Source organism: Prosopis cineraria, unplaced genomic scaffold, assembly GCF_029017545.1.
Source record: "Prosopis cineraria cultivar Desert tree isolate PC_DT_omini unplaced genomic scaffold, ASM2901754v1 PC7, whole genome shotgun sequence".
NCBI classification, from domain to species: Eukaryota; Viridiplantae; Streptophyta; class Magnoliopsida; order Fabales; family Fabaceae; genus Prosopis; species Prosopis cineraria.
The window spans coordinates 39,188,540-39,201,339 of NW_026555338.1; the positions used below are offsets into that span (position 1 = coordinate 39,188,540).

At 33.9% G+C, this 12,800-nt stretch overlaps 1 protein-coding gene across 2 annotated transcripts; it reads right to left on the reverse strand.

Annotated features, from left to right (window-relative positions):
- Positions 1-284: 284 nt before the first annotated feature.
- LOC129314937 (acetolactate synthase small subunit 1, chloroplastic-like) lies at positions 285-11,521 on the reverse strand. 2 transcript variants are annotated; one of them, XM_054958416.1, is made up of 12 exons: positions 11,173-11,521; positions 10,086-10,299; positions 9,523-9,606; positions 9,336-9,404; positions 8,446-8,529; positions 8,184-8,336; positions 6,895-6,981; positions 4,778-4,882; positions 4,543-4,665; positions 2,813-2,965; positions 1,348-1,413; positions 285-893 (listed from the first exon to the last, which is right to left on the reverse strand). In XM_054958416.1, exons 1-12 carry the CDS (start codon positions 11,421-11,423, stop codon positions 810-812), a joined length of 1,473 nt encoding a protein of 490 aa, XP_054814391.1. In that variant the 5' UTR covers positions 11,424-11,521; the 3' UTR covers positions 285-809. The 2 variants fall into 2 exon arrangements, with proteins under 2 accessions (XP_054814391.1, XP_054814392.1); XM_054958417.1 differs by having other exon boundaries at positions 11,203-11,520.
- Positions 11,522-12,800: the final 1,279 nt, after the last annotated feature.

Consider the following 12,800-nt stretch of genomic DNA (forward strand, 5'->3'; position numbering starts at 1 on the left):
AAATTAGGGCAGACGAGTCCACACCCCACTAATATATAAAAATAATTATAACTTACCAACAAAATCTCATTCACAACAAAATTCAAACCCCTGTTTTAATAAAATGAATCATATTCTCATCAACTACTCCTTTCAATCTACGATATAAAATATTGATAATCACTTGACATTTTTAAAAAAAATGAAATGATTAAAAGTCAATGGACCATTTATTTGCAAAAAAAAATAACAAATGAAATAAGAATGAAGTTAGAATAAAAATCTAAAAACTACCAAATTCAATATATTTTAAACTAAGCAAATTTTTTAAAAAATGTCTTATATCATATTATACACCAGAAGGAGTAGAAGAACTCAACTCTCGTAGCATGCAACACAAGAAAGCGCACCCACCATTACGTCAAACATGACCTCCAAGTGGAAGATGTGTTCCCTTTATGTCAAGAGCTTTAGGCTTGCCTCATCTTTATCCCTAACGGCATTTGACTGAAGATGACGTGGTGACTTTGGCTACAACTTTGATTCTCTCAAATAGAAGGCACACCTTTGCAACAGCTAAAGATGTATTCTCGACTGACTGAGAATTCTCTAACAATATGGTCCCACAGGAATCTTTTACACAGTGTGCCATTATTAAAGGCCTAGAATCTTAGATATGCAAATCATTGCCATAGGCTCAACATCTAAAGCTCAGATGGGAAAAAGGAGGCGGAGAAAAATAAACAAACCATTTACGCGATAGACAACGCAAATATGCTATCCAAACATTGACCGTAAGCTTGCCTAGAAACTCCAACTAGGGACATGGATTATAATGGAAAAGAATATCCACGCAGGTACCTAGAGTCCACACCTGACTCACGAATAAGTGCTATACGCCCAGTTCGTGCCACCTTCAAACAAGAGGGAAAAAACATCATGAAAACTGGATTCAAACTCAAACATTGCTTGCTGGTGCAAAAGATACCGAGGCTAGGTGTGCTTCACAGAGAATAGGGGCGCATGGAGAGGTTAAAGTGACTAAGTTATCATGTATCTCTAGATCGATTCGCATAAACAAGACAACATAAAAAACAGAGAGCGATGTCGCCCCGTGCGGCGTGCCCCAGGGTTACCACATAAATATTTTCCTCTCTGCATTGCAGATACTTTGACTCAAATAAAGGTAGACCTCAGCACAGAATATCAGTGACTGAGTGAGCCATGTTAAATGATGTTTGAGGAATTCATCAAGGGCAGAGGGGACATCAAATATGAAGATGTGAATATGTAAATTAAAGGAGCCTAAACAAGTCATCCGCCTCCGCAATAAAATCAACCATGTAAATGGAGATTTTCAGGACAAACCTCACAGATGCCATATGGCTCTAACAATCTCTGCAGTGCAACCATCTTATCCAAGTCTCCTGTAAGCTGGGGATAATGCGAGCATATCCATTAGTTACAAAATTTAAAATACAACAGACATTCCAACCAAAAAAAGAAAAACATAAATATGAGGAAGTAAAAGAATCAGTAGTCAATAAGAACTCAGTAAAAACTAAGTTGCAAAAGAAAAGATACTGAAAAGTAAACAAAACAGAAAAAAACTACATAAAAAAAAAGGAAAAGAAAAACATGAGATTAAAAAACTAAGTAAAAGAATTGTGTCCCTTGGGGCTTGTTTGGTTACTGTTTTCAAAAACAGTTTTTTGTTTTTAAAAACAAAAAAATTAAAAAACTTGTTTGGATGAACATTTTCAATTTAATTGTTCCCAAAACTGTTCTCATTTTTTGTTTTTAAAAACAAAAAAATAGAAATATCTTAAAGTTGTTTTCATTTTATATTTCTTGTTTTCAAAATATATTACATTTGATTATTAAAAACCACAATTACCTTGACTAATAATTATCATAAACCACTACTAATAATTACCGGTAACCATTACTATTGACTGATTTTAAAATTCTAAAACTGTTTTTGAATTAACAGAACCAAGTAGATTTTCTTTTTGTTTTGTTTTGAAAAACTGTATTGCAAAACAATTTTTACAAACAAAAAACCAAGAGCAGAACCCAAACAGGCCCCAAGTTCCCTTTTCTTCTATATCCAGCATAACCTTAATGAAAAAAAGTAGTAAGTTGTCAGTTAATATAACCATGCCCGTGTCAGAAGCGCATAATAATTAACTTGACAGTAATCTAAACAAATTTGCATTAATGTGATGTTTATGGACTCCTACTCTTTCTTTCTTTGGAAAACATCTCAGTGCCCTCCCCATAAATAGAAACCAATTAAGAACATTGTGATTTAAATGAACGAAGTAAAGAGAATATAAAGTCAAGGAGGAATTTTATGCCTATATAAACCTAAAATTATATTGATGAAGATGAAAAAGGAGAAGATATTTGTCTAAGTTAGGTATTAATTGCAACAGCACACCATTCTATTTGTAACAGTTAACTAGCGCCATGAATCAATAAGAACAAGAACTTTGTTTTTTTTTTTTTTTTGGTGGGGGGGAGGCTTCACATCAAGATTCTGACTGAGCAGTCTGGAGTTCAGTATTTTCACCAGGTAAAAAACATGAGATAAACTACATTGGATCTATTATAGCTTAAATTGATGTCACCAATTTCTGATTAAAACCTATATGATAAATTGAAATAATTCTAGAAATAATAGTAAAATACATTGCTTATTACTAAGAGGGGACAAAAAGAAAAAGAAAATCATCAGTTTCTGGAGTACAACAATGGTAAAGCATCATCAGGGAAAACAGATCTCAACAATGATAATGAAACAATATGTTGAAAATTCTACGCAACTCACCTCAAGGGTTATTGTATGATCAGATACATCAACAGCTTTGGCTCTAAAAATGCTGGCAATATCAAGGACATCACGTCTGGCAGCAGCATTTACAGCAATCTTTATTAGCATCAATTCTCGTTCAGCAAATGGCAAGTGGGTGATATCACGAACCTGGAAATAAATCACTTGAACATTTATTTGAACCAATATGATCAACATCAACTATTCACAGAAAACCTTAAATTCCTACCATGGATATTATTTCCACAATCAACAAATGGATCATGGCATTGGCCCAAATTATACTGTTAGCACTGTAATTGAATCTGTTTTTTCTCTTATTTTATTGATAAATCACGATTTACATATATAGATGGAGGGGAGAGAGAATAAATCTAATCAGATCCCTAAACTCTCTTATGAAATAAAAACTAATAATAATAATAACTAATTACAGATCCTGAAAGGAAAGTGGACGTTGCAAGCTCAAGAAGGAAAATTAGGTTTGTATATTAGTGGGTCTAGGCCCAATATAGGCAGAGGCACACATCCAACAAGCACTTTACATACCCAGAGCATGAACAACCCCCCAAAAAAAAAACAAAAAAGAAAAAAAAGAAAAAAAAAACACATGTACTGATGTACAATGGCCAAAGTGCCAGGTGTTCATTCATAATAATGCCTAAGATACTAATACAGGGATTTGAAACAGAAAAGAAGCTAAGAAAGATATATGATTCAAGTATGAGATTCTAAGGCTTCTGATTGGCCCATGGCTACTTGCCATATTTGCAATTATAACAATTATAACAGGAGTAGAAAAGAAATAAAAGGACTAATGAGACCGAAAGACATGAAAGTCTATTCTTGAAGAATTAAAGAAATGAGAATGGAAGCGGAGAAGATGGAAATGCAGGGGGGAAACTAGCAAGGAGTAGGGTAGTTATGGGGGTGAGCTAGGAAAACATGGCAGTTACAACTTACAAGTTATTTGAGAGGGGGAGTTATCAGGAAACAAAAGAAGTGGAAAAACTGGAGAAAGGACTTGGGGAGACGGATAGACTCTGAAATGCTAGTCTGTGGTTCTTATTCCAGTCTCATTGCATTTGTGTCACTGATTATCTGCTCATCCATCCCTGTGGAGCATATTTCATGTGCCAAGTTGCTATTTTCTGAGGAACAGTATCGCATCGAAGTGTACTTGTTCAATGCACATGACTGCTGATGAAAGAGTGTTAATCAGTACTATTTCCCATCTCATTTCATGCTTCAAAGTGTCAACTCTCACCATAGTAGAAGGTCCTACTCTTTTGGTTTTAGAACAGGGAGATTGACAGGCCCCAACCTATTACTGCCTCTTTGTACTCTTTTAAGTTGATGAAAGAGTGTTAATCAGTACTATTTCCCATCTCATTTCATGCTTCAAAGTGTCAACTCTCACCATAGTAGAAGGTCCTACTCTTTTGGTTTTAGAACAGGGAGATTGACAGGCCCCAACCTATTACTGCCTCTTTGTACTCTTTTAAGTTGATTAAAAAAAAAAATCAGAGGAAAAGTTACCTCTGATTATTCTGCCAAAAATCTTCAAAAAGAATCTGAGTCTACTAGGACAATGGAGATCACTCATTCTCAAAGAAACTATAGGGCATTACATTCAGTGATGCTAAAAAACGTGATGCTCAAACTCACAGCCTACAGATTATACAATAAAATTTGATGCTATCACTGTCACAATTCAGAATTTGAACCTCATGGAGATCTACTAGTTTGTACAGTTGCTGCACCAACTTGGCTATTGATTCATCTGTGCCAGGAACCACAGTTGTAATTCGAGAAAGTCCCTCAACTTCTGCATGTCCCACAGCTAAACTCTGGGAATGACAAGGAAAAATCCAGCCAGAATGGAATATGTACGAACTAAAAAGGTTAGAAATATAGTTGTATAACTATAACCACAACCAAAAAGGAAAAAATGAAGCAAACCTGAATGTTATAGCCCCTTCGAGCAAAAACCCCAGTAACAATGTTAAGAACGCCAGGAGCATCATTCACAAGCAGGGACAAAGTGTGTGATCGAATTCCACTAGTCTGAAGGGCATTATCCAATCATCAAGAAAGTAACATGCTTGTAATTTAGGCAACCCATGACCATTACAAGCTAATACGTACTGATTTGGCTGAAACAATCTTTATATTTAGCCTACTACACCCTTGATATTGCATTTCTTAAAAATTAGAATAAAAGTCTTTTTAGGTTCTGAAAAAAATTGAAAGTTAGATCTTAACACCAGGCATAAAAAATGGCAGATACTTCTCTAACACCATTTATCAACTAGAAATTTCTCAAGCAAAAAACTGTAAATTAAATTTGAAGATTCAACAGCTAAAACAAACTTAATGATAATGGAATTAAAGTAAATAAAACAGATGCTTTAATGAAAAGAATAATTCAAATGGCATTTACAGGTGTGGATGTGGTTTAAACTTAGGCAACTAGGCACAGAAATATTCAGATTAGGCAGGCGTACCTAACATTGTCTAGTTTTTTGTTTGAACTCCGGAATTTGAATAATTTTGGGTCTGTTTGATTTCTGTTTTTCAAAACTGTATTTATTTTTTTAAAAAAAAAACTCCTTTGAGTGGGAATTTTGCCTCTAAGGGACTTGCTTGATTTCCTATTTTCAAAACAGTTGAAAAACAAAAAATAAAAAATAAAATCCTGTTTAAAAAATGTGTTTTTTATTATAGATTCTGAAAAACAAAAAGTTAAAAGTCGTTCTGAAAAAAAAAAACAGAACATCTTTTTTATGTTTTTTCACTTTCTGCTATGCAAAATTAGAGAGAAGGAAAACAAAAAAACATCATGTTTTCATTAATGACAACTATGTTAAGGATGCAAATAATTTTTTCACCCTTCATTTCACCACTTTAGATATGTTTCTCAAAATAATGTTTCAAACAATTTTTTCATTTTTTTGTCCCCAAAACTTGCTCTAAAAAATTACTCTTAGAATTGTTTTAAGAACGTAAAATTAGAAAAAGGATCAAACAAGACCAAATGTTTCCAAAATTGTTCTCATTTTTTGTTTTTAAAAACAAGAAAATAAAAACATCTTAAGAGTTGTTTCTGTTTCTTTTCTAAAAGCACACTACATTTAGCCACTAGAAGCTACTGTTACCAACACAATGCTACTGCATATCATCGTTATCCACCACTTGCCTCCATTGCCAGTTGCCATCAGCAGTCATCATCAATCCCTATCAGTCATCACGATTGGCCACCACTATGAACCGCCACCCATCATCACCTATCACCACTAGTGTTCGCCGCCAAGTAACCACCATTGGTGGCCATCAACTAACCATCACTAGCCACTGCTGTCACCACTGATCTCTACCAACTGCCATCACTAAATATCTCCATTCTCATCGTTGTTGACCATTACTAACCAGAACTACCATCAACCTCCTTCAAGGCTTCAACCAACACCATCATCTCTTGTTGGCCACCGTGCCCTACCTTGGTTGATAGCCACCATTAATTACAAGTGATCACCACCAAAGTCCACCCTCATCAATCATTGCCGACTACCACCGTCTGTCAATGGTAGTGGTTGACAAGCAATGGTGGTTGAAGGGGGCTAGTGGCGGCGGCTGAAGGCAAAGATGATAAGGTGGCAGGAGGTGACAATGGCCAATGATCAGTGATAGGTAATCGTTGATGGCAAAAAAAAAATGTTTTTTTGAAAAATATTACATTAAATGAATTTTTTAAACTCAAACTGTTTTTTTGACCCAAAAAACTCAACTATTTTTAAATTAAGAATATCAAACAAATTTTTCATGTTTTATTTTGAAAAAATTTTAAAATTTGACTTGTAAAATGGTTTTTAAAAGAACAAAATAAAACAAGCCCAATTATATATCAAAAGAGAAAAATATAGAACCCAAATATTTTACAATGTGTACCCAATAAACCAAACATAAACTTCATTACCTTTTTCTAAGAAAATTCAATAAGAATTGCCTATGAGAATGAATTGTGTTACATCTATAATGCATTATAAGGAGAGAAGAAAAAGTAACATAAACTATCTTACATCTTCTTCATTGAGAACACCCCAGTGAGCATCAAGGACTTGATTGACTGTAAAGCCATCTGAAGGCTCTATAGGATAAACATCTCCCTTCACAAAAGCAGGCACGTCAAGTTAAAAAAAAAAACAAAATAAAATTAGAAGGGGGGTTAACGGGCTTCCCAATAAACAGTACAGAATGAACATCAGAAGTTGCACAAGCAGATGATGATGCACTAATCCATGCAGTAGTTACAAATTGTGGAATTGAGAAGAAAAATATTTCTCACTGATGCGGAATATTGGAATACAACTAGGTATTCATATACAAGGATGGATAAAAAATAATAGTCACTAATAATGACTAAAAACTACTAATAAGGCCTAGGAATATTTACAACAGTAACAATATCTTTACAACAAATGCCTAATATTCCCACACAAATAAATGTCTAATATTTTCTCTAGTTCCACGTTGCTAAAAAATTACCTAGGCCTGTGTGGAATGGTTGAGAACCTTTACTTTGATACAAATTTTTACAAATGGAAATTCAAGGACACTCAAGAAAATTATCAAACCCAATGGCATCTTGAACACTCAAATCTCTTGATGAATGATATATCTGAAAAGTTGGGTATTGAACATAATGGCATCTTGAGATCCATGCAGCACAAGACTTGTTGGAGTTTCAAACTAAGCGATGCAAAAGACAAGCAGTTTGTGCTTGACAAGACCACTCTAGGTAAGAACTTATATAAATATTTGAGACATTTGCGATCGGTAAATCTTTCTAAAAAAGTTCCTTTTGTCAAATTACAACGTAGGGTGAGTATAGGTTTGCCTTTATAGTATAGCTTGGCGACACTTACAATAAATAATTTTCTAGTGAGGTTATTATAGTCCTAAAAAAATAATTTTACTACCATTGTCTCCAAGGAAAAAACTCCAGTTCTCTACCTCCATCTCATAGTTAAAAGAACTGTGTGATCCCAGAAGCACGACTTTGGTTTTTATAAACACCCCCCCGAAAAAAAAAAGGAAGAAGAAGAAGAAGAAGCAGAAGCTTGGCCAACCACCTTCAAACCTCAAAATGCCTCCTAAAAAAATTGATTTTATGGATGAGTAATGTTGCTTGTCACCCTCAATTAAAAAAAAAAAAGAATAGAGAGAAGAGAAAGATAATTATCATTGAGGTCAATAATAGGGATATAATATATAGTATGTCTGGATTAACAGATCATAAACAACGCATAAGTGAATAAAATTATTGCCAAAAAGAAAGAAAATTTAAGGTTAAGAACAGATCTCTCACCCCCATGCTTATTTCGTTTTTGGCAATAGGCTTTCTATTTTTCACACCCACAAGAGCATCAATAGGCATTTTTCCTTCAAGATCCGGATAAGAAGCAGCTGAATATCGCCAAAATGGAGCAGATGCACCCATTTTCTCTCTTCTCAAAGCAATCTAACAGGAAATACATTAGTTAAAAGTGGCTTAATACATATTCCACAACCTATCTATATAATATTTGGTGCAGTCAATTGAGATTAGGCACTCAATTGAAATTTCAAACCTTTCCCGTCCTGGCTATTTCTTTAATTCCAAACTTGTCAAGATTCCTTTGAACTGCGACCATCTTACCTGGATCTCCCGTAACCTGTAACAGTTGGCAATGTAACTGAACTGCAATTCTGGACAGATGGCATCACTGAGAATGGCAGAAGTTGTAGATGACAATGGCAATGGTATTACAGAAATACATGTTCGATGATATGGGAAAAATTGACTACATCAGATTAGAACAGGGGAATCTACTCCAGCTCAAATAATCTATAAAACAAGAAACAGTTTATAATAGCCATATCAATAACCAAACCAGAATTTACCATAGGTGGAATTCTTAACGCATAAGACAACAAAAGGCAACAAAAAAGAATAACAGTACGGTGCAGATAAGGCTCATCAACTCCATGACTATTGACATGGGTTCAACTTTACGTTGCTCCCCTTGGCTCATCCAGTGTGGAAGGCTGTAAGGCTTCCTATTCTTCTACCAAAAACCTCTTCTGCTTTATTTGAAATTTAATTCCTTTTCACAAGAGAAATTGTTGAATTCAGCTTCAATTTCATGGCATTTTCAAAGGTTTGGCCATATCAAAGGTTCAGCTTCAAGAAGCCTGCACTAATTGTTGGGTACTTCAACACGTCCAGACATAAGTTGAAATGAAAAATAAAGCATTCATAAAAGCAATGCCGTCCAAAGTACTCTACCAACCTCTTTTCCTGTGCAGTATTGTTATCAATGCATTAAATGCAATGAAATTGCATTAAAACCATAAAGAGCCAAGCCGAGCACAGATCCATCTATCTCAATTTGATCTTGTATGGGACAAATGTCTAGAAGATAATTAACAGGCACTGGATGATAAAAATAAACAGGTCCAAAAGTTGTTCCATAATGACCTCTATTGTCACAGAATGTTCCGAAATATCCACAATTTTAGCTCTGAAAATGTCCACCAGCCACTTTATCTGAGATTGAGAATTTCCAAGAACAAGTAATGAGTAAAAAGAAGCAAAGAAGGTACTCAACAACACATACACAACATACATTCACAGATAAAACACCTGCAAATCACTAAGAAGTTACCTCAGCACGATGTTTTGGGTCAGCATGCACTTTTATGAGCATCAGCTCACGTTCTACCTGGGATTCTTTGGAAAGATCTTCTACCTGGTCAAATGACATTAACACAAGCCAGTTAGAGAAGTCCCAAACTAGAAGCAGGGGGCAAACGTTTAAAACAGATATGTGAATAATACTGAAATTTCATTCAAGATAATTCAGTTGAGGACAAGAAGCTAAAACTAAATAAAAAGGGGTTTCAAGTTATGAACAGAGACTCCTAAAAGGACAGAAATAAACACTAATTAAAGCACTGTTATAGTCAGATCCATTAAGGCTCCAAAGGACTGAAATAAATAAAAAATGTGGATATTTTACCTTCCTGAAAAGAGAACTAGCAGTAGGGAATCAGCCTTTGGAGATTACTAAAACCAGATTTTATCCTCTTAGCATTAAGCACTCTGATTACCAGCCGTTGTGTCTCAAAAAAAAATAATTTTTTTATAGAATGCATCCCAAAATGATTTATTAGCATGTAATTATCTACAATCCTGTGAACCAAACAGAAGCTAGAGATGCCTCATAACCTTTAAAACATTCACAAGCTTGTGAAGCTGCTCTACAACTTGTTGTAGCACCCTTTCAGTTCCAGATACAACTATGGTGAAGAGCGCCTTGTCCTCATTCAGACCAACAGCAAGTGACTCAATATTATATCCCCTTCTAGCAAAGACCCCCGCAATCCGATTTATCATTCCACTCTCGTCACCAACAAAAACTGAAATTGTGTGTCTTCTAACTCTGGATTAATCATGAATGGCACCAAGTGAGCACAAAATTGGAATACATGTACAATAATACTGAGGAACTGCATTCATCCGATTGGATCATGACTTTAAGATAATATGTCACAATTTCTAGAGCAAAGTACATTGTATAATTAGCCCACAGTTCATAAGCCTAAAATGCATGTTCCAACTGGGAACTTCTAATGAAAGCAGCAACATTCAAAAACTGTATTAATGAACTTGTAAGCTCATTAAATAAATAAAGTGAAGACGAGCCCATCGTTCAGTAGGTCCTGGAAGCTCTTAATCAAATGGCTTACTTAAATTGTAGCAATTACATCAGGGAAAGACAAGGTATTCACCAAGTTAATCAGCCTAAAAATAGCCAATCACTAGTCTTGTAATTATCTCTCATATTTTTGTTTTAACTCTAAATTTCAACAGACTGTTATCCCTCTTGAAAAGTAGATAAACTAATAGAAGGTAATAAAATAGACGATAGGATTATGGTTATTCGTAGACCATCATAATATAGCAGGCTTAGGAGTTAGGATAGACATCCCACAATATCATAGTTATGAGAATTCAATATTCACAGAGCATCATAATATAGGAGGCTTAGGAGTTAGGATGGACATCCCACTCCATTAGAGTCAGGTTCATTAAGAGGAAGAAGAAATCGAACAGGAATATAACACATATGAGTAAACAAATGATTTTTTTTTTATTCTACTAACAACAATGTTGTGGTTGTCAATCAAGAAATAACACGGTCAAAAAGCCAATTTACAGTCTATAAAAAAGGTCAATTTACAACAAAGACGTATCTTTCGAAATACTACGATTGCAACAAGGAAAGAGGAATGGAGAGGAAATAACACTATACTTTTGCTCGAAGAATAATTTCCATACATACGCTGATCGAAAGGACGAAGAGGTAGGCCTGTTGGAAGAGAATGAGTCATCACTACTAACTTTGTTGTCACTACTTGTAGCCGAGACCACCAGTTTCTTGGTTCCGAAATCGTGGGATTTTCGTATCAAAGCAGAAGATTTCAAGACAAGTGGCAGGGCTTTTCCCTTAGAAAATCCAGCATGGGAATGAAAGGTTTGAACTTGAGTTAATGGAACCGCCATTGTTAGAAAAGCCAAACGACAAAGCAGCCCGTAAGCACAGTGGCGGCGGATTAGGGATACGGGTTCTCCACTCTCCCACCTTATGCTATGCTGGTAGAGAAGACAAATCCGATCGATACATATCCAATACTTTAATACCTTTATTTTTAAAAAATATAAGATATGATATATTTTCAATACGATGTATATATATTTAAAAAATAAAAAAATAAAAAAATATAATTTTAATTTTAATTTTAATTTAAAAATATTTAAAATAGAATATATAGTTCTATAAAATAATCTCAAGCAAAACATAATCATTACTTTCATTTTTATTATATTTATGTAACATCTCAAAGAAAATTTCCATAATTTATTAATCTAATAAAAGGTAATTATTTGAATTTAAGTATAATTAGATTTTAAGATAGTTAAAAATGATTACTGAGTTTGACTTCAATCTTAAAATTAGGTTCTAAAATGAATTGGGTTAATAAGGTTCAAATTATAGAGAGAAATTAGACTTTTAGCCCACTATGTATTATGTTATAGCATATTCCCCCTGGTTCTTTATTAGTCACCTTATAAAAGGGTGAAGTGGTCCACTTTATAAGTCATTAGATTGATAGTAATATTTTATTTTAAATAAAATGTTTAAACTATCCTTAAAAATTAAGAGAGAGAAAAACAAAAAATAATATTATATAATTTATTTACTTTTTAAGAGTTATGTTTGCAATTTTACTAAATTGTATTCTTTGTACTTTTGTTGTATTGTTATTGATGAGGTTGGAAGAAATGACTTATAAATAGAATCAGAGAGAGTAAAAATTTACGCTGCAGCACAATTTCTTGAACCAGTTTTTTTTAAGACACAAAAATCAGTTCTAAACAGAGAGGGAGACCAAAAATAGAGAGGGGGCGACCAAATAAATATTTTCTTTATTAGGGCATCAACTTTTTGGCATTTTGGAGGTGATTAAAGCTTAATTTCACCTGGTATGCTTTTTTTATTTCTTCTTCTTCTCTCTATACATTTTAAAAGTGAGATTTGAAATTGGGAGATGAGGATTTTCGAATTTAAAGCTATGGATCTAAATTCATTAGTTTAAATGAAACTAATAGGAGTTGTTTAAATATTTTACATATAGTTTAGAAGTTTTTATAAGGTTGTAAGCTTAGGTTGGGTCATTCATTTTAGACGAACCCTAAATCTTCAATGTGTGATTTTGAATTGTTGGATGTTATATTAGTGATTATTTAAGTTAATAGAAACTAAATGGAGTTAACAGGAGTTAATAAAACTAATGGTTATACTTAAGTGCAAGAAATTGAAATTTTGGATAATTAAAGTGTTGATTAATGAAAGTTGAAAAAGTGTTTATGATAATATTA

Bases quoted from the DNA above. Each gene is read 5' to 3' on its own strand.
- LOC129314937 (XM_054958416.1), bottom strand. From the start codon at position 11,423: ATGGCGGTTCCATTAACTCAAGTTCAAACCTTTCATTCCCATGCTGGA. The intron at 4,883-6,894 runs GTAAGATAGTTT...AATGCCCTTCAG, and splicing joins GTGTTCTCAATGAAGAAGAT to ACTAGTGGAATTCGATCACA. The intron at 4,666-4,777 runs GTTTGCTTCATT...TGTCATTCCCAG, and splicing joins GAAGGGGCTATAACATTCAG to AGTTTAGCTGTGGGACATGC.